The sequence below is a fragment of the Oryzias latipes genome, chromosome 11, assembly GCF_002234675.1.
Source record: "Oryzias latipes chromosome 11, ASM223467v1".
Taxonomy (NCBI): Eukaryota; Metazoa; Chordata; class Actinopteri; order Beloniformes; family Adrianichthyidae; genus Oryzias; species Oryzias latipes.
The window spans coordinates 17698772-17720992 of record NC_019869.2 but is presented as its reverse complement, the minus strand read 5'-3'; the positions used below and the strand labels follow the sequence as shown (position 1 = coordinate 17720992).

At 39.1% G+C, this 22221-nt stretch overlaps 3 protein-coding genes across 5 annotated transcripts in view; 1 reads left to right on the top strand and 2 right to left on the bottom strand.

Moving 5' to 3' along the window:
• LOC101161493 (nuclear factor of activated T-cells, cytoplasmic 1) overlaps positions 1 to 8813 on the top strand; it is a 32294-nt gene extending 23481 nt beyond the window's left edge. For both annotated transcript variants that reach the window (XM_004074292.4, XM_023960161.1), the window contains 2 exons: positions 1361 to 1951; positions 6489 to 8813. In XM_004074292.4, coding sequence (XP_004074340.1) covers positions 1361 to 1951; positions 6489 to 6544 — 647 coding nt within the window. In that variant the 3' untranslated portion in view covers positions 6545 to 8813. The remainder of the gene's footprint in view (positions 1 to 1360; positions 1952 to 6488) is intronic.
• Positions 8814 to 9560: 747 nt separating this feature from the next.
• On the bottom strand, positions 9561 to 15799 carry LOC101174357 (riboflavin transporter 2). 2 transcript variants are annotated; one of them, XM_020707218.1, is made up of 5 exons: positions 15369 to 15799; positions 13960 to 14005; positions 12405 to 13421; positions 11090 to 11213; positions 9561 to 10983 (listed from the first exon to the last, which is right to left on the bottom strand). In XM_020707218.1, exons 3-5 carry the CDS (start codon positions 13415 to 13417, stop codon positions 10774 to 10776), a joined length of 1347 nt encoding a protein of 448 aa, XP_020562877.1. In that variant the 5' UTR covers positions 13418 to 13421; positions 13960 to 14005; positions 15369 to 15799; the 3' UTR covers positions 9561 to 10773. The 2 variants fall into 2 exon arrangements, with proteins under 2 accessions (XP_020562877.1, XP_011479351.1); XM_011481049.2 differs by lacking the exon at positions 13960 to 14005.
• A 341-nt stretch (positions 15800 to 16140) lies between these two features.
• slc52a2 (solute carrier family 52 member 2) lies at positions 16141 to 21686 on the bottom strand. The gene is made up of 4 exons (XM_004074291.4): positions 21447 to 21686; positions 19775 to 20618; positions 19573 to 19696; positions 16141 to 19483 (listed from the first exon to the last, which is right to left on the bottom strand). The coding sequence occupies exons 1-4, from the start codon at positions 21595 to 21597 to the stop codon at positions 19247 to 19249; spliced, it is 1356 nt and encodes a 451-aa protein (XP_004074339.1). The 5' UTR covers positions 21598 to 21686; the 3' UTR covers positions 16141 to 19246.
• Positions 21687 to 22221: the final 535 nt, after the last annotated feature.

Sequence of the window (22221 nt, the reverse complement as noted above, 5' to 3'; positions counted from 1 at the left end):
ACTAAGTAAGCAAACAAGCAGCTTTGTGGACCCACTGCAGTTTGCTTATCCTTTCGAGATTAGAGCTCAAGACATCGATCTTTACTTGCTTCAACAAACACTCTGTCATCTGGACAAAACAGACAGCACTGTCAGAATTATGCTGTTTGGTTCTCCACAGTCCAGAAGATCAAGATGGATCCCTTTACAATCTGCTGGATTATAGACTACCAAGACCGAGACTGAAGGGATGTGTGTCTGATCAGCAGCTCGGGAGTACCACAGTCATCTGTAGGAATAGTCCTGTCATCTGTAGGAATACTCGGATTACTTTTCACCTGTTGATTGTATCAGAGATGGAGGTGATACTGATTACAGTAAGGGTGTCCAAAGTTTTTATAAGTAGGTTCAGAGTTAGGGGTAACCCACTTAAATAAGCTAAATAAACTAATAGAGAAGATAGATCCTGTTCTGTCATTTGTTCTGGAAAAAGAAAGCAGTTATAGAAACCTTTGGGAATCCTCTTCATGATGACAAGAAGGTGTCTTCAGTCAGAAGCTCCACAGAAGATCCTTCTTGTTCTCACCTTAAGCCCCAACAATGACTCTGATGAATGTTAGAAAATCACTTAGTACAACTTCTAAATATCCTTTAGTGATAATTTAAGTCATTTTGTGTTAAAATGCTCAGAACATTGGAAGCCTAACCAGACATGCTTCTTAAATTAATGACAAAAGTAAATGGTTTATTTTTTTTTTAAATAAAAAATACACTGCTGTAATTCTACACTTTGACAGGAAACTCTTCTACACTTGTAGATGCAGGATAAATAAAGACCCTTTGGCAACGTTAAATATTACCTAAAACATGTAAACCACTGCTAATTGAAGTCAGCTTTGGGGAGAAAATCCAGTGGGCGGTTCAAAGCTGTGATCCAGCTGAATCCACCCAGCCCAGATTGTGGGCTGAGGAGTGTCCCGCTGTGAATGTGGAGCATTGTTTTCAGCTCCCAGGCTGTGAGGGAGGTGACAAACTTTGGGACAGCGGTCTCTCTTGAAAAGACCATCAAATACAGTGGGATGGCCAAACACCATGAAGAGCCTCATGCTAGGATCAAATGAGTCACACGTTTTTATAAGGAATGAGCAGACCAGCCCTCAGGTAGAAAAAAAGAACATGCATGATTACTTTTCTGAACCTCCAGCTCAATCTAGAGCAGATTTACAGTTTTCTCACCAGCCTCAGGCATATAAATATTCTCAACGCTTCAGCTACTTTATGCGCCTGCTGCATCCTTCACAGAAAGCCACAAATCCACTCACCGTTTCAGAGAATTGGCTTTTGTCTTTTCTTTATTTGGCTCTCTCTGCTTCCCTTTCAGTTCCTACAATAAAGACGGAGCCGCATGACGACTTTAATGCTCCTCTGATTTGCGCCCAGCAGGCTTCAGGCCTTTCAAAGCCATTATACCCCCAACAAGTCCTGACCTCAACAAGTCCTGATCCTAGGTCGTGTGTTGTGGGAGGGGCTTACCCTGTGAGCCAGCAAAGTCCAACGGCCAAGTCTCCCTCCTTGCCTTTCTCGTGTTCTGCAAGCACAATCTCCAAACTATTTGAGCTGTCGTCATCGCCCTTCAGCAAGTGTCTCTCTGCCTCCCCATCACTCCAGCACCCGGAGGTGCAGGTTCCAATCCCTCACATCTCCATCATCCAGGAGACTTCTGTGCGCCCTCACTCTTCAAATCTCTATCCACCCAACAGCTCCTCTTCCCCTCCAACCTTACAGCCGTCCCCACCAAATGACACTACGTTTTCTCAGAACCATCCAATGACACCATCTCAACCCAACTCAGGCCCCCAGGAGCTTCCAAATGAGGATGCATTGTTGGAGCAGAAGGAGGGAAACCCTGAAGGACTGGCTGTTAGCATCAAGAAAGAACCACAAGAACTGGACCAGATTGACCTGGATGACGGTGAGATGATATTTCATTATACATGTTGTGAATTTTTCATCCATTCCTGTAAAAAGAAAACAGAATGATAATTCATAAGCATTATTCTGTCTGAGGTTCCAGTTACAGATATGACTTGGAAATATGCTTTGTCGAAATTATAAAAGTTCAGACCAAGTAAAATAAAATTCTAATTTTTGAAAAAACTATTTTTGTTTTTTCTGATATATTGAATTATTGATCGCCTATGAGGCCAAACTCTAAAACTGGAAAACATGCTCAACTCAAACTACTTAATTACTTCTTAAGATTATACTTTTTTAAATGGCTCTTTAGAACATAAAAACACAAAATACAAAACACATAAAAAAAGAGTAAAATACAAAACAAACCCTTCATTTTTTAAAATTACTTCTGACTGAGTGAATAATATATATGAAGGTTTAACTTTTGAAATAAAACAACACAATCACCCTTTAAAATGAAAGCAGAATGGGTGAGCTCTGCTTGTCCATCTATTTATTACAGCCTTGTTGAATGTGACGCCTCTCAATATTGATCATCAACAGAGGATTTTACCCGTGTTAGTAAGAAATGACATAAACTAGATTTCTTGATCTTATAATAGAGGCGTGTGCATTTTTCCAGCTTTTATTTCTTTTGATTTGTGCTTTGTTCTCAGCTGAAAGTGAGTTAAATTTTGTCATTTCACAATGAAATTCTGTTCAGTTTCTTTGTTTTCTCGCAACCTGAATTCTATTGATAAAATTTCAGCCTTTTTTGTATCAAACAGAGAAAAAGAATATTCCATTGTGTTCTTAAATCAAAATTAGGAAAATTAGCAGCTTGTAACCCAGAAAAACATCAAAAGAGAAGCTTCAGGTTTTGCTCCTATTCAAGGCAATAACATTGAAAGAGTTATAAACAGTGAATAATATCAGCTGAAATACAATATGATATGAATGAATACCTGAATAAGTGAATCTTTATTTATGCCAAAGTATGAAAAAAAAGATCAAATAAAAAAACCCAGCATAAAATAACAAAGGGAAATAAAATACATAAAATACATATTAAAACTTGAACTAAACAAGTAAAAGAAAATAGGATGCCACCTACAACTGAGTATTTAAAGTGATAAAAAGGTTAGTCAATTGTTGACGTTTAGAAGCATTAAGGTCCGTTATTCTGAGCAGCTCTGAGTTACCTTGTGCCACGTGAACAGCAAAAATGTTCCGATTTTTTTTCACTAGTCATTCAAATCATTTAATTTTATTAAAAAGGTAAAACATATTAAATTATATTGAATAATTCAAGTCATTAGCACAATGAATACAACTACCGGTGGTCTTTGTTCTAAAGCTTGTGGAACAACTAAACTAATGTTGGTTTGCGAGGAAAATTCAATCTTTTCCATGTCTGTCCCATGTATCTACGTAAATGAAAGCTTGAAACATGTCAAAATTTTCCATATATTCCTGTTGCTTCTTTTTCTGATGAAGATTAAATCAAAGCCACTGATGGCCAGGCTGACAGACAGCGTCATCTCGTACAAAACATTTCTTTGCCTGGGCTGCATGTGCCCAGCAAATCAATGTGGCAATCCACATGACACAGATGTCACCTTGGTGCGGGCTCTATTTTTAGGGTTTTGTTGTAAGCGCATTTAGAACTCAATACATTGACTTTTTTATTTTCAATTAGATCTTCCCTGGTAAATGTTACAGCACAGTGCAAAATGGGCCATGGTAACAGACGGACAAACAGTGGCTGCTGCTGCTGATGCCGACGCTGTGCTGCTTCCTTTTTTGTTCATTGATAGGTGAATGAAATGTAGCTGGTTTATTCATTCATTTTTTTCACATTTGGTTGCGAAATGAAAGTCGCGCCAGCAAGAAATATCCAGATGTCAAGAATGAATCAGGATTTATAAGATGCTGCAAATGTTTCAGATGGAAGTAAATCCCAGCTGACTTGTTGTTCTTCCTGCCTCATTGTTTTCTTGTGAAAGTTAAAAGCAAACATTTGGTTGAATTGTGAGATAAATCACAACAGCTTCTGCCTCAAAAATCACTTTCTGTGCTGCATAAAAGTGTCATTTTGTTAGTTTGCTCCATGTCATTGCACCACTGTCTTTAGAGGTGGAACATGGACTGTTTGGAGGGGTAAGGCGTGTGAGCCATACAATATTGCAGTAAAATACCAGGCATGCAGCAATGTCCTGTAAAAACAAAAAAGGTAGATGTTTGTACAACTTTTTGTACAACATTTATGAATCAGTTGTGAATTTTCTAATTCTTTGTGCACACAAATGCAGGATATTTTTTTTTTTTTTTTTACAATAAAACCAACCTGAGGCTCTGGCGCCAAATGTGGCTTTTTTATCTCTCAATTGTGGCTCCTTGGCTTGGAATAAAATGCTGATGTTTTGAGGTTTGTTAAGTTGTTAGACACGTTCTTATTTTGCTAAAATTAACTGTCCATTAATTTTTTCTTTACCACTGCTGACATTAGTTAAAATCAAGAGGCCTTGTGTGTTTTACCGTTTCTCCAAAATGCATACAATAAGCAACACGATGGTAAAAATGTTTTATCTATTGTTAGAGCTGTTTATTTTTTAAGTAATTTTTAAGCGTATACTTTTACCCTTTGATGCGCATCAGTGTTTACTTAAAGGTAAAGTACTGAAAAGTTATAATTGCATTGTAATTGTAATTGTAATTGCAAATAAATCTGCTGCAGCAGGAGGATTTTCTCTGACACGGGGTTTATTTTATTTTGAAAGGAACATGTATGTACTATTTTCTAAAGTAAAAGATGTTAAAAAAAATGACATAGAGAAAGATTTAACACTGTTGTGCATTTTTATTTAAAACAATGGCTTAATGGTCACACAAACATAAAAGTATTTGTCTAAACTCTGAAGTGAGACTTGGCGGCTCTTGCTGTATATTTGTCCTTAGTAAACTGGCCCTAATGGCTTTTTTAGTGTTAAAGTTTGCAGACCCCTGCCCTGAACTAGACTAATCGTGCAGTGCAGCACACAGAGGTTCAAACTAAGGTTTCTTTTAACCCAGTTAACAGGGCTGCAGACATAAATGTAGACTAACCACATGTTCAAGGAATTTTATTTTCTTCATTGTCATTCATTTTTTTATGATTTCATTTATTTTCTGGTCCGTCCACCTGTTTCTTTCTGTTTCTTCAGTTTAAACCTTTGGTTTAAATAATTGCTCGCCGTGATTAAAACAAGTTTTGTGTCATCCTGGCAGCATAAAGCAGTTTTTAAACCTCCTAGCAAAACTGAAATAATTGTGTGACAAGTCGGAAAAGACCAATCTGGTTGGTTGGAAAACAGCAGATGATGTACAGGTTGTTTCCACCTCATGGCCAGGGACAGCGCTATTGAGTTAAAGTTAAAGTCCCATTATCTTTCACACACACCTAGGTGTGTGAAATTTGTTCTCTGCATCTGACCCATCCCCTGGGTGAGCGGTGAGCTGCAGACACTGGGAACCATTAGGTGGTTTAATCCCCCAATCCAACCCCTTAATGCTGAGTGTCAAGCAGGGAGGCATTGGGTCCCATGACTTGCCCTGAATTTGAACTCACAACCTTCCAGTCTCAGAGCGGACACTCTACCACAAGTCCACAACACATCAACTCAAAGAACTAAGAGAAAAAGCCATTACACATACGCAGTCTTAGCATTTCTGGTAGAAATCACAGAATGCTGGGAGGAGTTGATGCAAATAGATCAACATTACAAAAGCAATGAGATTTCCCAAACAATAAACTGTTCATAGTGGCTGTTTTTGTATCTGCCTCTCAAATACACGAAATATAAAATTAATCAGCTATAAACTATACAATTTAATACACAAAGATGTACTCATAGCTGTGATGTGGAAGGTGCACACAACACAAAAGAAATGTTTTTGAAATGCCAGAGGCAACCATTGTTATTTTTAACTTAGAAATTTGCTCATGCAAAGTCAAGCACATCTGTCCACAATTGTGCATCTGGCTGTGCCTAAACCCACGCTAAACCCTCATTTTTCTACCATTTCCCAAGTAATTCACAGTGATCAGTACCAAATCCTAAACAAATGGCACATAAACCATATGTGTGTGCTCTTTTGATTAGGGATACTGGTAAGTCAGGCACTAGAAGTGTTGGATTCCAACAAATCCTCAACAGTTGAACATGAAGAATTTTTAGGCCTAAATCATCTGCGTTTCTGTGCCATCATTTATTAGTCTTCTTTGCATAAATGCAGGTTCAACAGTTTGTTTTGGTCACATTTGCTTATCTGTTGAGTGTGTATTAACTGACATGCTGAGGGAAACAATTAGTTTCATAGATTACACCTATTTCAGACTTTAATGGACACTTAAACTACCTGTAATGGGTAAATTATTCATCTGTACAGACTGCTTAAAGGAAACCCAGGAAAGCTTATGACCATTGCTGTCAGTCAGGGTTAAAAGAAAATTAAATAAACTCAAAACAAGGCAAACACAAAAATACTGACCTTCCTTTTATTTTTAATTTCAGTCAATGAGATCATCAGGAACGACCTATCTGCAGTCTCAGTCCAAAGCCATTCGTAGTCGCACACAGGTAACAAGAGAAGCTTTGATGCTCTCAGATGGACTGCTGGATGCTGGAAGAAGAAACGCAAAAACAAGTGCTTTCCAGAGCGAGCAGGGTTCAACCGTGCCTTTGGTTCTACAAATTTCCTGGAATTTATCTCACCAACAGCACATACTGGTAATTTGACAAACAGTGTAGCATCCAAGCCACTCACAAAATGGTGCTTCAAGTGGACCAACATTTTTGTTAGTGTGTATTGTGTAAATGAATGGTTTGTGTATATATAGCACATTTTGCATATCTGCCTTTGAGAGAATATTAGAGTGTCAGTGCCCTTTTGACCTATGGTAAAGTTAATCTCCAACATGCAATAAATCCTAAGCAATAAAGGTCTGAAGAAACTTGAATGACAAGGCAGAGTTGAAAACTTTTAATTTTTTTTAAAGCCCAGCCAGAAAAAGGTTAGAGGTCAAAAAAAAGCCATATTTTAAGGGTGAGCTGTGACTGTCACAGTCACTGTCATCTTTAAAAATCTTCAGTCAAAGTTTGCTAACATAGCATTTTCCGCCTCCCGACGCATTGCAAATTTACCTGAAATGCATAGTTTTGTTGCAGGCACGATCAATGTTTAATATAAAATGGTATGTTCATAACCTTCCGACATACTATTCCATTAGCACAAGACTCTACCTGTTGGTTTTATGCAGTTTTGCTCTGGGTCTGGCATTTTTCTTTCTTATATGAGGGTTAAAGTTTACACTAAGATCTTTAGCTCTGGTTTTAAACTTGGAGAGTCTGAAAAAAAGACAATAGCAGAGACATTTCTGCTGCTAAACTGTTGCAGAACAAATCTGTACATTTATTAATGACCCCAGACTGCCTTGCTACCAATTATTTAGAAAAATACAGAATGTTCTTGAAGTAGCCAAGCAAAGTAAAACAAGGATTCATTTGCTTTCCTGTTCAGCAAAAAAGACAATATGACAAAGAGTAGACGTTTCTGAAGGAACTGTACCGGTTTGTGTCTGCGTGTGTGTTATGGAAAACTGTTGTGTTCAAATAAGCCCTAAAACTCATCTTGCAGCTCTACTTTAATTAGCTTCAATTACTGAAACTATTTAAGAGTTTAAAGGGTGTGTGAGTCCTAGTCTAACACATCTAGATCTACATTTGTAAGTTTTGACAACAGATCTACTGTCTGCATGCACTCAAGAATTTTTTGGGGTCACTGTAATCAAGTGATGTGTAGGGTTTTGTGCTCAGGTTCAAGCAGAGGTGGGTAGTGTCCAAGTATTACTCAAGTAAAAGTAGCCTTAGTTCATTAAAGATATTGCTCTAGTAAAAGTAAAAAGTCAATGCAAATGATTGCTCGAGTAAGGGTAAAAAATGTAAGTGGGGACAGGAGTGCTAACAGTTTGAAATGATGTGGTTTAGATTAAAATGCAGATTTGCAGATGCAGACCTTTTATTTTAAAATAACTAATGATGCTTTCAGTGTCAACGGTCAGGGGTGAATTACCGTACTTCATACTGGCCCTGGCTTATGTCTACCTTTAATGCAGTAAAATTCCAATATGGACATTTGCACTGACTTTATTGTGTTTCTCTAAAATAAACGGCTCAAAAGTTTAAAACAAAAAGTATCTAGAGAGTTATAGCCCAATGTGACTGAGTGAGAGTACTGGCTGTCATCAGAAACCTAGCTGAGTAAAAGTATGCTGCAGAAAACGTCTTCAAGAAGTACAATTTTTACCAAAAGCTACCAAACTAAAGGTAATTGAGTAAATGGAATATGTTCCATCCACCTCTGAAATTAAGTGACACAATATTTACTGTATTATTAAGTTCTTAAAGCCTAAAATAGTTTTATTTTTGAAGTTTTTCATCAGACATATATATTTGTGTTTCCCAAAGAACAACTTGCAGGCAGCCCTTGTGTCTTAAAGAATGTAGAAACAGTTCCAGGTGAGATTCCAAAGAAAATGTCACAGTGATGGGCAGCAATACCAACATTTCTGTTTATTTTTGTACATTATTATTTATTCTCTGTGCATGTATTTTCATCCTTACAGACTTATCTACGCAAGTGACAGCAAATCTTTACTGTTTGCTTGTTAAAAAAATGATGATAATCTCTTGAAAGTTTTTTTTTTTATATTTATGGATCTTAACTTTCTAAAGAGCACGAGGGGCCATTCTGACAAAGTTTACTGATGAGGTTCTGGAAATACCACATCAATAAGTTGCTGTTTTTGTAAATGAATAAAGATGCCTTCTTCTCTTTTTTTCTTGCTTTGAATGTTTGCCTCAATTTGCATTTAATGATAGAAGAGAGAAAAGCAGTTATCTGCTAATTACACATCTCTCTGAAAAAGAAATTGTTTGTTATTTCCCCAAAAAGAGGGAAAAATCAGTTATAACATATAAACATGCGTTCATTTGTCTTATCAAATAATTTGTTTATTTACAAAAAAGGCAGAGATTAGATCTCGATGGGGTGAAAGATTCATTGGTGACACTTAACCCTTGTGCTATCTTAGATGACCCCACCCTTACATTGACGTGTTCTCCCTACCATGACAAAGGTGGATAAAGGTGGAAAGATTTCATGTAATCCATGGACACCAGTGAAGATCACAAATCATCGAAGAAAAAAGATTCAGCGCACTGTCTAGTGGGTCTAGATGACCCAACTCCCAACATTAAAGTGCCTAGGATAGCACAAGGGATAAATATGTGAGTTAGTTTTCATTATTTATTCAACCATCTTGACAAAGAAGACAAGTTATTTAAAAGACATTCAAAGTATTGAAGTATCAGAGGCCAACTCCTCTACAAATGCACCACTGCCTTATGTTTAACTTTTCCATCCCAAAATAGTATTTACAGTATCAGTAACTACTTACATCATGAAAGAGTTTAAGTAATCATAATTATTGAAGAATATTCTACAAGTTGGTCCCTTTGTGAATGCGTACAGCTGTAATACCTATCTGTTTGGTCCCACAAAAAAAATTCAAAATATTTGTTTTCTTTTATTGTTGCAGATAATTACTTAACTTTTTGATACAATGACAGATGTTCTGTGTTTGTCTCTTTGCTGTCTTTTAATGAGTCACAGGAGCTGGTCACCCTTCTTGAGTCTGGTTCTGCTGGAGGTTTTTAAAAATGTTGTGTACAAAGGAAAATGTTCCTCTCCGTACCTGGTCAACATGGTGTCACACCAAAAACCCTTTGATGCATTCTTTTTTGGTTTAGAAAGCATTTTTGTGAAAAGACAATCTGATTTCATTAGAATGTTCAGGACTGAACTGGGTAGAGAAAATTTGGAACCATGACTGTCAATTGGATATTTGGGGGGGAAAAAGAAAAGAAAAAAGAAATTACGGTAATTCCAGAATAAAAGCTTAAACCTCTAGATTCGTTATCCTGTTTGTCCTTAAAAAAGTAAAACTGGATGTTCAGAGTTGAAAAAAGTAATTGATGAAAATTGATTCCAATTTTAAAATTCAGAATTATGTACATTTTCTATTTCTCTGTTGTGTTTAATGCAGGGAAGGAGGTAAGAATGAGAATTTTTTTGTTCATTCATATAATGAACAAAATCAAAATCAAACATCTAATTTATTTAGATCAGGAGAATGTCTGTCATGTGTATAATGGTATGAAAAGCCGGAATGTGTCCCTTTTGGTTAAGGACAATGATCTTTTTCCAAAAACAAACATGACGTTGAAAATCAGTATTTTTCATCATCAGAAAACTCAAGAAACAGAGGAGTCCCTGAATCAAACATGTACATTTAATTTTACAACAGTAGGTGTTCATTTCCATTTCACTACTATTTCATGTTGTGGTTTGACAGTCAGAAACGTGATTGAATTGAATGAAATAACCTGCAACTAACCGGTGACAGTTTCATGTATTCTCAGTTTGTTGTAAGGTGAAGTATTTCCTCCCTGATTTCTGCAGCGTCTTCTCGAACAAGCAAGTGGTCAACACAAGTACCTTGATTTTCAGCTTAAATGCTGATTCAACAATCGAGCATAGAGACTAACAATAAAACAATAATTACAATCAACGTTGTATTCTTTAATAATTTACAAAAAAGGAACAAAATAATGTCAATGACCTGTAAAATAACAAAAAAAACAACAACTCAAAAACAGTGAGATATTCCACCTTTTTGACAGCTTCTAAAATGATTTGGTTGTGTGACAGCTAAAAGAACACAAGAGAGCCACAAATTCAAGGACATTTTGTGTTGCATGGGTCTCCGGATGTGAACAAGTCATACACACTGACCAGAGGAAACATGGTGATGGCTCCCAGCAGAGAACCTAACTGCACTACGGCTCCACACCACACGAGAGCGCTGTGGCCTTCATCTCGCAGGATTAGGCCAATGATCACCTTCACATAGGACAGTGAGAGAATAAAAAAGATCCAGGCCAACACCTATAGAAAAACAGGAAGGGTATAAGGGTTGGGGCTTATGGTTACATATCTTTGATTTATGCTCATTAGAAGACTTCACTCATAAAAGTGCACTTGTTCAACTCACCATGACAGCACCACCTGAAGTATCATTCACCAGTAGAGGACATGGACTCAGCACAGCCATGCCCATTATGTAAGCTCCAACAGCACTGCCCACCACTGTGAGAGTTCCCATGAACACCAAGGATCTGCAGAGACACAGTTCAAATTGGTCTCCTTGACATTGTGGCAGAATGGGTCTGATGAACAGCAAGGGCAATGTGGAGTGCAAAACAGAAAAACGTTATGCACAGAAAAATGTGAATGTGAATGGGAATCGGAGAGGAGGTTGTGAGTGATGGAGAACTGATGGGGAGAGCGAGAATTTGTGTGGTTAAGAGTTAAAGAAAATGGCACTCCAACCCACCCTGGCCCAAGTACACCCCTGCCTACATGAAGACTGGCAACTGGAATCAAAGTGTGACATTTATGGTTGTACAACCCATTAATACCTGCCAGTGACACCAAAAAAACACCCATCTTGACATGTCGTGTTCTTTTACCGTTTACACAATCAACGTCAATCATCTGATTCTGAAGCTGTGTCATAACCAGCTGATTTACATTGATTATGTAGATACTTCACTACCTGTGTAATAAAGTGTTGCATATCAGCGCTTCAGAATGAGCTGGAATGACGTGAGTTGGGTAAACAGTTGAAAAGTTACAATTGTCAAAAAACTGAAGTTGAAGCTCAGGTGTTAAAGGGTTAAAATCCTCCAACAATATTTTGTTTTATAAAGTACTGTATGTATCTTGTCTCATGCTACAAGCGCGTTCAAGCAGCTATTTTCAGTGAAAGTCTGTGTAAGCGAGCGTATAGGCGTTTCGGTGTGTTCAAAACTCTCGCGTTTCAGGCATTGCTACGCAAGTTTTTAGTTTGTTTTGTATACATATAAATCGTGCGGAAGTTGAACGCGCATTGAAAGGTAAACCAATAGTACTTTGACCTATCAGGGACTTGGATTTGGCAGTGACATATGGGTAGCATCCTTTTCAAAGCACAAAAGTAAACCTGTTTGAAAAGGGATCATGAAGGAGAAATAATCATTTTGGTTTGTTGTTCCTGGCCAGAATTAATTGACTCAAAGTCTTTCACATAGAAGAGAGCTTTAAAAGAAAGCACCTCTTTGAAATTTCGCACCAAACTTCTACCAACTGTAGGCGATGCACATCCACTAGTATCAAGTAGTGACAGTCCAGTGTGAACAATGAATGTTAAAGTGCATTGGAGGTTTTTAGCGCATTCTTGAGCATGCATCACATGCCCGGTGTGTATGTGGCATCGGATTAAGCCGCTGATAGCGAATTCTGCGACTCCATCTGCGCTGCACACTCACCTGATGGGAACGAACAAGGCGATGAAGCAGGCCATTGGATTAGACACAGCAGCGAGCGTGGCTGACAGGTGATAGGCGTTGTTCCCATATGGCATGCAGGAGTACGACTGGACTGAGGGCAGAGCTGTGTTGGTAAGAGCATTCACCCAGGACAGAATGGCAAAGATGTAAAACACCTGCCACCAACTGTAAACGCCGGTGCCAAAGCTGCTTTTGCGCCTCTGCTTTGCAGGCCTGTATGGATCAATCATTGATCTCTGCGCGCTACACATCCTGCCTTTCTGACAAGGCTCTTTAACACCGTTTGTGTATCTTTTGGTTGGGTGCTCTCTGGCAACAGAAGGGTGGTAGTTTAACAATAGGAAAGCCACTAGGCAAACAAGCATCATGGCACTGAGAAAGAAAAAGAAAACCTCTGCAGAAAAGTTTGCAGGCTGGTATTGAGCCTGCAGCTCTACTACAACAGCATTGCTAAAGGTGGTAAAGGTTTGGTTCAGAAGATGTGTGCTGTTCTTGCAGTGCACAACACCCACTCCCTGGATCAGAGCCACCAGGGCTGGCAGGAGGCCGCTCACACCTTCTCCTATAAAGTAGGTGGTGAGATACTGTGGCTTTAGGTGCATCATAAAAGGGAGGAAGGTGACGGAGGAGGTGCAGTCAACAACAGCAAGGAAGAAAGTCAAAACAAGGAGAGCCACACTCCGAGGAGCCCCTGCTACAACTAATGTCTCCTTCCAAAAGAAGCCCAGCAGGAAAGTTGCTATGCTGCCCAGGCTGATAATCACATAAATGGCAGCAGTCTCATTCAGAGCGCCTGGGCGGAAACGATGCATCAGAGTGATGAAGAGGGGTCCAACATTTGCCATTTGAATGAGAATGGAAAGGTAGGAGGGCAGGTACCAGCCCTCTGGGATCTGTGGGACAATGAGAGGTAGCTCCACCCACAAACCGTTGATGGACACCCAGGAGCCCATACCAAACAGGCACGCCAGCAGGTGGGTGAAGAGAGACATGTTGCTGTTCAGAAAAAGAAGAAAGAGGGGGTGTGAAATGAAATTTCAAAATCCAACTGAAGATTATTGTCAGAACAGGATATTACATTGCCATCATGTGATTCTGTGACATCTGATGGACTGGAGCTCCAATCACAGCAACATAAAAGCTTAAAGCATCAAACTGTCTGAGTAAAGATCTTCAAAATCAGAACAGAGTGCAGCTGAAACTGCCAGATATGGCAGATGTTTGTTGTCAGTGTGTTAAACTGGGGACTTTAAAACTCTCCATAGCTCTTGTGTTATTCAAGGCACGTTAACTTTGGGAGTGTGGTCATCTGGAACCCACATACAGTGTGCTTAACTTTTTTATTCAATGATTTTTGATCTTCACTGGTGTCCATGGCAGACATGAAATCCTGTCCACCTTTCTCATGGGAGGGATGACATTTCAATGTAAGGGTGAGGTCTTCTGGACCCCACAAGATAGCGCAAATTAGAGTGACTGTGTGTGGTGGTGTGGCACTGTGATGGATTAGTCACCCATTCAGGGAGCCCCCTACCTTTGCCCAACAGTGGCTGAGATAGGCTCTAGCAACCCTGTGACCCCTAAAAGGGATAGATAGGGTTTAGAAAAGAGAAAGGTGCAAAGCATGCTCAAAAGGGAGCGGCAAATGCTAAGAATGTTTATAGGAACTGTGATACAAAAGTATCAGATTCCTGGGTGGTGGACTCCAAGTCTGATCCCCATTTATAGTTCAGAAGGTGAAGGTTTTAGTTAAGTCAAAGGGGCCAGAGATCTAGACCACAGCTATCATGTGATGTTTAACCCTTGTGCTATCCTAGGCACTTTAACATTGGGAGTTGGGTCATTTAGACCCACTCGACAGTGCGCTGAACCTTTTTTCTTCAATGATTTGTGATCTTCACTGGTGTCCATGGATTACATGAAATCTTTCCACCTTTATCCACTTTTGTCATGGTAGGAATAACACGTCAATGTAAGGGTGGGGTCATCTAAGATAGCACAAGGGTTAAACAACATTAAGATCAAGATGTGTTTGTTTATGGCTCATGAATAAGTGTATTTTATTGAAATTTATTGTTCAGAACTATTTACAATAACAACTCACATAAAAAGGCTGTTGGTTGGTGCATAACAGTTTTTTAATTATTTTAAAAAGAAGTGTCACAATGCTGGTGCAAAACAAGTTAATAGTAACAACTGGAAGAACCCCACATGCTTCAAGAACTTCAATACACTGGCATGTTGTCAGGGGTGAACCTTACCCAAAGTAGCTGGGATAGGCTCCAGCAACCTTCACCATCCTGCACAGGACTTAGAGGGAAAAGTGGATGTTCTGCACATCAAAATGTTTTTTTTTCTTCATGATAAATGGTCTCATGAACAATAGTTCCCAAAATGTTTAATAGATCAATCATTAACTAAAACAACTGTTAGTTATAGCCTGGAAAAGATTCAAGATTTTTATAAATAAGTTACATTGGTTGGCCAAATCCTTTGAAAAAGGAATACTAGGTGACTTATTTGTTTTTAAGAGTATGTTTTCTCTTTGAGATGATACCCATCTCTGCTGTTGGTTCTTTTATTTTGAAGCCCCATGTTGAATAGCAGTTTGTCAAAGTATGCTGATCATTTGCAGTTCCTGGATTTACCCCAAATAAGCAAATAATATGTCCTGCACATAACGCATCAAGATTACTTGCATTATTTTGGGATATTCAGATGCTAGCCAAACATGAAATGCTTATGTATATAGCACTGCATGCTGAGTTTGATGGAAGTCAAGAGTCTTATATGGATCCAAATGAAGCAGGGAATGATTTTGAATTTGCTAAAGAATCAATACTGAGTAATGTGTTAGAGTGTGCATCAGATTTTTCGATCACAAACATAAACTGTCAGTTTAAAATCATAAACATGATCCTGTAAGTGACAACAGACACTCACCTGCTGTTTGCTGAAGCGCTTTTTCTTCTGAGAGTAAAGAAGAAGGCAAAGTCCTGTGCTGTAAACTGTGAAAGCAGCGAGGGATTAAACCCTGCTTGCGATTAGTGGGTGTGCGGTATTGTGACCAACCATTGCTCAAGTTTTGTTGGCAAAGTGTCGTCACGGTCTCACACACTTTACCTTCTCTGCTAAAATGTTTGGATCATCACTGATGTATCTTGATTTTTAGACATATGTGTGTGTTGTTTTTGGTCAGCCAGAGCAGGAATGCCATGTGCAAGAATCTGCTGAATTCATTAATTCTCTTTAAGAAGCTCACGGGACCAGAGGGAAAAATTAGGGTTTACTTGAGGTGCACAAACACCCACGAGAAGTCTGTATGTGAGAGGGATACTTCATTCAATTTCAATGTATTTTTACCTGATTATTATGAGAAACATGCGTTACATAAAAGCAAAAGTAAAAAAATAAAAAAAAGATGTACTTACAGCCAAGAAAAAAGCTACAAGTCTTCATACTCTTGGTCAAGTTTGATGACATTTATTTTTATTCAACCAGCTGGGCTCTGCTGGTGGTCACATCTCAAAACAGCAGACACGGTACACTGCTGAGTTCAACAAAGCCCTGCAAATCTTCATCTGAATGAAGGAAACTTCTGGTCTGAGTTCAAAGATAAAATGCCCCAGCATCAATGTTTCATTTGAACATTTTTGAAAATATCCCAGAATTTACAGAAAGGCATTTATTAAGTCAGCACCAACATACACATGAATTAAGGACAAAAGGAGTCCATTAGAATTTATTTGTCGTTTTACTCAACGTGTGCTTTGCATTTTTCCAAAACTAGACTAGCGGAAATATTTTGGTACATAAGACCCATTTCATTAAAAAGATGAAACAATAAAGAGTTAAAAAAAAATACGTAAAGGCTTCAAACATTTATGTAAAACTGTCAGAAAATTAGCATAATTTCTCATCGCAAAGACAATATCACAAAAACATTTTATGCCACAAAGACTTCATATTTTTGATGAAGCATGAGGACATCAGCAAAATAGGACAGGACAAATCCCAGAATTAAAAACAAAAAATTAGCTTGTGGGATTTATTTTTTTATTTTCATGAGCTTTAAGTGTGTTCCCTACGTAGTTCCCAGAGGATAACATCCACAAAAAATAATTTCAAAAAATTAATTTCACTGCATTCAACAGGTTCCAATTCACTATAAAGTAATCAATGGGTGTATACATCTACTTAGTCTCATGAAAGATTTTTATTACACCCTGTTTCAGTGTGTGTGTTGTCTGCAATTTGTGACAAACAAAAATAGAAAAATCTGTTGCTCCCTACTCCATGAAGACGCTGCTGGATTACAAAATCTTTGCAGCCCCTCCCTGAGTCAAAACTTTACTGAAGAGGAGAGGTTTGGGTGCCCAAACTATCCATAGTAACCCATATGGAATAAAATGTATTTTGGGTGACGTGCCTGACATAGGGGCAACATTTATAAAAAACATAGAAAGTAAACCAGAATGCCAAAAATTGTTGTCTCATCTGCCTTTACACTTATCTGACTCAGTGACATTTCCACCCTTTGCAGCACTAACAACTTCAGCTCTTCTGCGATAGTTTACTAAAAGTTAAATTGTTAAATCTGACTTTTTGAACATTTCCCTAAAAGTTCAGGTTTCAAGTAAAACACTGGTTGTTAGACAGAAATGACTGTCGGCTGTAAAAGGCATACCAAAGATAATGGATTGGCATTTCCGTATGCAAATAAATGAGTAAAAACAGATACTTTTCTCCATTTAGACTTAGGTTACATGAACCAAACCCTTTATTTTAAAGCAAAGTCTTGAAAGTTAGGTATATTCACTCAAAGGTTTTTTGGTATTTGACAGACATTTAAAAACCTTCTGCAGTACAGACATTTGACAGATATATTAAAATAATGAAAGTCATCAAATCAAAAGTGGTCCCGGCATGTGGGAGACATGGTGCCAGCACAGCTGGGAGGTGGGAGTGTGCACTTTACATGGAGGAAGAGTTCACAGTTTGTGACCTCAAATCTTTGAGAATTATATAATCATATGGGAATCACCTCTTATATTCACCAAAAATCAGAAACGCCATTTAAAGTACGGGGGTAATACTTCAGAACGTACTTCAAACAGTAAAACAGGAAAAAAGGCATTGGTGGAGCGTCCAGCTGACTGTTTTTCAAGTTAAAGCTGCAACACTTCTGTTTGTTTTCTATCTTACAATATAATTTTTAATATTTCCACAGTATGGACCAATAATAATGGCTGCTAGTAGTATTTTGAGGTGCATTTAAGGTCAGTGGGATTTTTAAACTACATTTCCTATTAGAGGTAATTCAAATCACTTCATCAGGTATTTATTGTTGTTTGAAATGTAAAACATTTCCATTGCCTTAATTTTGTTTTCATATTTGCCACCAAGTAGAAACTCTAGCTTAGCTGGGAAATGTCATTAAGGCTCCAAAGCATATTATTCCTGCTTTCCCTCTTTATCTGCTAACATATTTATTGATCGAAAAGTCTTCGAACCACGACATTATTATGACATTATTATGGGATAAAAAAAATTGTTGAAATGTTAAAACTACGTGATGTGGAGTGGCAAAAAACAACAGAAAAGTCTTCCAGCATGTGGATTAGAGTTAAAAGCAGAGAGAGCTCGAGTCACATGATGGTGCAATTCCCTGGACATTCACCGCCACAGTCAAAACAGGAACCTAACTTCTTATTCAAAACTTTAAAATTCCTTAAAATGCAACCCACCTGAATTCAATGCATGTTACCACTGCATCAAAAAAGTGTCAAAGAAATTATCTCATTGATGGGTGATTCTAAAGTGTACAATTTAACATTTTAGTTAATTTTACTATAAACTACCTTGAAGAATACATTTACCCAAAAGCTAATCCCCTGTTTAAACATTGCTTCTTTCTAAACCGTTGTCATATATAGTAAATAGCCGATAAGTTGTAATGCACTAGATTTTGATTAAAGGCACAAAAAATTAGCTAAATTGTCAACATGTTTTACTTTGATGCTCAAATTATTACTATAATTTTAAGATAATTACAATCTCTTCCAGGCAGGTGTGTTGACAATCACACATTCTTATGATCTCAGCCTTCTTTCTAGCCCCCCCCTTTCCTTATTTGTCTTCGTTTTATGACATGTTTTTTCCCACAGTGTGTTAGACTGCAGGAATGTGTAGTAGCTGAAGAGCTACATTATTTCAGAAGCATATTTTCTTATGATAAAAAAGGCTTGTTGACACTTCCACGCATTGAGGCAGCCATTTTGAATCCTCCACAAACAAGGAACTTCTCTCTGTTTATCAGCAGCACTTAGATATGCATTTGTCGTAGTGCCCCCAGTAGGACCAGCCTCCTGACGGACTGATTGGCGTGCAAATGTGTATGTGTTGTCCACTGACATGTAGCAACAAAACAGGCTCAGGTAGTGCCTCCTAGTGGCTGGACAAAGTAGCGTGCTCTTGTCAGGATGACAAAGATTTACTGCATCCAATCAAAGCACATTTGTAAAGCCAGCTGTAAACGTTTGTAATCCTCCATTTTGTCCCACAAATCTGTTCCTAAACAAAAAACTTCACACATGATTCCGATGAAGAAGCTGGTTCATGCAAGGAATCTTCGTTCAGTAATGCACTTCAGGTGTCACTTTTGTTGAAAAGCAACAAAATCAGAATTGTCACGGTAGTCGACGATGTGCCGTATGATCCTGAAGGAAAACTGTCGCTGAGCAGCTCTAGCTCTGTTCTCACTGAAGGCAGTTTGTCATTCAACAGTCATTTTCCAAAAAAAAAATTGGACCTTTGTGTTCTTAAGAACAGTGGCCAAGTCCTTGCTGTTGGCCGCTGTTGTCCACACATTCTTGGGCTCTGGTGAACACCTGATACACATTTACCAGTGGGAACATGGTCAGCGCTCCAAAGAGCGAGCCCGCTTGGATGGAGATGCCGCACCACAGCAGCCCGGCGTGACCAGCTTCATGAAGCAGGGTCCCGATCACCACCTTCAGGTAGGAGAAGAGGCCGATGAAAAAGATCCAGGAGATAATCTGAAGGGGGAACAAACATATTATCACCATGTCAACCAGCGCACACTCTTTTCAATTTAGCACTGGCTAAAAGAAAACATGCCCCTCACCACTAAAGCCACACCAGCGTTGCTTCCCTGGAGAGGTGGACAGGGACTGTATGCTGCCAACGCCAATAGATATGAAGCAAACACGCCTGCAGCCACAGACAGGACGCCCAGGCCTGCAGGAGATCTGTGTTTGGAGCAAAGACAAAAGGTCAACTGCAACTCCAGCAGCTGTAAGTGAGCTAAAACATGTCAGTCTACTCACCTGAGGACCACAAACATGGCCAGGAAACAAGCCAGCGGGTTAGCTATGTTGCCAAACACCACAGAGAGGTGAAAGGTCATGAGGCTGTAAGGTAGACAGGTAAAACTCTGCACAGATGGAAGGACGCCGTTTGTGAGGGCGTTGGAGATAGCGAGCAGGCTGAGGAGGTAAATGTTTCGTGGATTCCAAAACGTCGGGGGAGGCAGCTCCTCCACTTGGACCAGCTCGTCAGACACCGGTGTCCCTCCCTTGTAGAGCCGGTGAGTCTCTTCATCGCTCTTTGGCGCAGCGCAGTTGGACTCCTGCTCCTCTTTCTTCGATTCCGACGGTCTTTGTGTTAGAGCCCAAAAGCTGACCGCCGAGACGGACAACATTACAAACAGAAACCAGAAGAAGTTCTGGGCAGGAAAGTTCTCCTTTAAATACTCTGGGTGCACTGTGCCATTCACAGTTTTGCACTCCAGCTCTCCGACGCCTTGGCCTAAAGCCACAATGCAGGGGAACAAGGCGCTGAAGCCTTGGCCAATGAAGAAGGTGCGTATGTACTGGGGAGGGTAGCGAAACATAAAAGGCAGGAACGTAACGTTGGACGTACAGCAAACAAAAGATAAGACAAAGGTCAAAAGCAGGAAGGGGAGGGATCGTGATTCTCCTGCTATGTTTACAGTGTGTGACCAGAAGATGGCCAAAAAAACAGACGCTACCACGGCCAGGGCCTGGATGCAGGGAATAACCATGCGTTCGTTCAGACGTCCTGGAGCACAGTGATGGGTTATGGTCACCACTATTGGACCCAAGTTCCCAAACGCTATGAGCACAGAGAGGTAGGCGGGGAGGTTCCAGCCTGCAACATAAAACACAAACAGACACTCAGATATAGGGCTGGATGGCACACGTGACCTTCAAAGCGTGTGGACATATTTAAAGTAACGCATGATAAACTTTTATTAGAAATCAATCCTTAAAACGAATAAGGTGGATGATTTACGAGCAGCCAAAATTTTTTTTTTTTTTAAATCACAACTTAGAAAAGAACAATCAACTCAGTGATACAATCATTCAAAACCCACTCTGATCATCTTTTGATCTACTAAAAGTGTTCCCAGTAGTCTTTTCATTCCGATTGTCGTTTTTACCCAAAATAATATATATATTTTAAAGTATCGTATTCAAGAACATAGTTTCTGCAGAGTTCATAAGAAATTTGCCTGAGATGTTGGCCGGACTGTTGGTGCAGAGTAAACCTGCAGAGCTTGTGGCTAACTAGTAGTAGCTTTTACGTCACACCTACTGTTTTTTTACGAAGGCATTTTTTTGCATGGGTTTCTGATTCATAACGATGTGTATTAAAAGCAACAAAAAAAACAAAAACAAAAAAAAAACAGACACATATGTGTAAAACTCACACGGCTGGAAAAAATATAGAAAATTCAAGCAATTTCAATCACGTGTGTGAGTAAAAATCAATGGACAAACACAACGATGGCAAATTTGACAACATAAGTTGCATGTGTGCCTTTATCCACGCTTTTAATGAGTCACAAACCTGCACACAACACAGACAAATCAACACTTTGACGATTGTGTTGATGTTGTGGACTGTGTGGGAGTTTGCAATGCGACACACAAACAAGAGAACAAACGAGTCCACGCCGCCTTCGCGGACACTGACCTTCGGGAAGCTCGTTCACTATGACCGGGAGCTCAACCCACAGACTGTTGACCGAAATCCACGAGCCCATCCCGAACAGAGCGACGAGCCCGTGGGTTACCGCGGGATTGCTCCACAAACGGCTCCACACGCTCACGCGTGAGTCGGTCATGATTAGCGTTGACTAGTACGTGTGTTTCTCCTCCTCACGTCGTGACAGTCTGAACTGTAGGGGACGATTGCGCAAAGGTCCCGCCCCTTTGATGCCTTCAGGGAACTTTGAAAACTAGTCAAAAATGTTTTTGTAACGTACATTTTCTTTTTCACAATAGCTGAATCATTTGCGAAAAAAATAAGGTGCCTTGGCAAAGAGTTTAATTTTTAGAGCCAAACATAGCTAGTACATAAATACAGGTAAAAAGACAAGCAAAACAAAACTACGATTTATCTAGATGGTGCCATCCAATTCGCCTCAAAACAGTCAAAACTTACACTTTAGGTTCAAACAAGTGTGTCAAGCTATTTCTTACAAATACGATTTTGATGTATTTTCATTGTAGTCATTCAACTAATTATTGTGTTGTTCCAACTGGCACTATAATATCCTACACTTCTTTTTTCCAGTGAAGGCATCACTGGCAGGAAACAGATGGCTCGAGCTTTTTATCAGGAGTTTGGTTTGCTTGTCTGTCAGATTTCATAAAGGAAAAACAATAGTCCACACCGGTGTTCACATAGAACATGGAAAACAAAAATAAATAGCAGGAGGAAACCGGTTGTAGCTTTTAAAACCTAT

What these genes read in the sequence shown, in the direction of transcription:
- slc52a2 (XM_004074291.4), bottom strand. Translation starts at nt 21,597, where the DNA reads ATGACCGACTCACGCGTGAGCGTGTGGAGCCGTTTGTGGAGCAATCCC. An exon ending in GCCATGTTTGTGGTCCTCAG is followed by an intron (nt 19,697 to 19,774) that starts GTGAGTAGACTG and finishes CTCCAAACACAG; the next exon opens with ATCTCCTGCAGGCCTGGGCG. An exon ending in ACGCTGGTGTGGCTTTAGTG is followed by an intron (nt 19,484 to 19,572) that starts GTGAGGGGCATG and finishes TTCCCCCTTCAG; the next exon opens with ATTATCTCCTGGATCTTTTT.
- LOC101174357 (XM_020707218.1), bottom strand. Translation starts at nt 13,417, where the DNA reads ATGTCTCTCTTCACCCACCTGCTGGCGTGCCTGTTTGGTATGGGCTCC. An exon ending in GCCTTGTTCGTTCCCATCAG is followed by an intron (nt 11,214 to 12,404) that starts GTGAGTGTGCAG and finishes GTGTCTCTGCAG; the next exon opens with ATCCTTGGTGTTCATGGGAA. An exon ending in CTTCAGGTGGTGCTGTCATG is followed by an intron (nt 10,984 to 11,089) that starts GTGAGTTGAACA and finishes GTTTTTCTATAG; the next exon opens with GTGTTGGCCTGGATCTTTTT.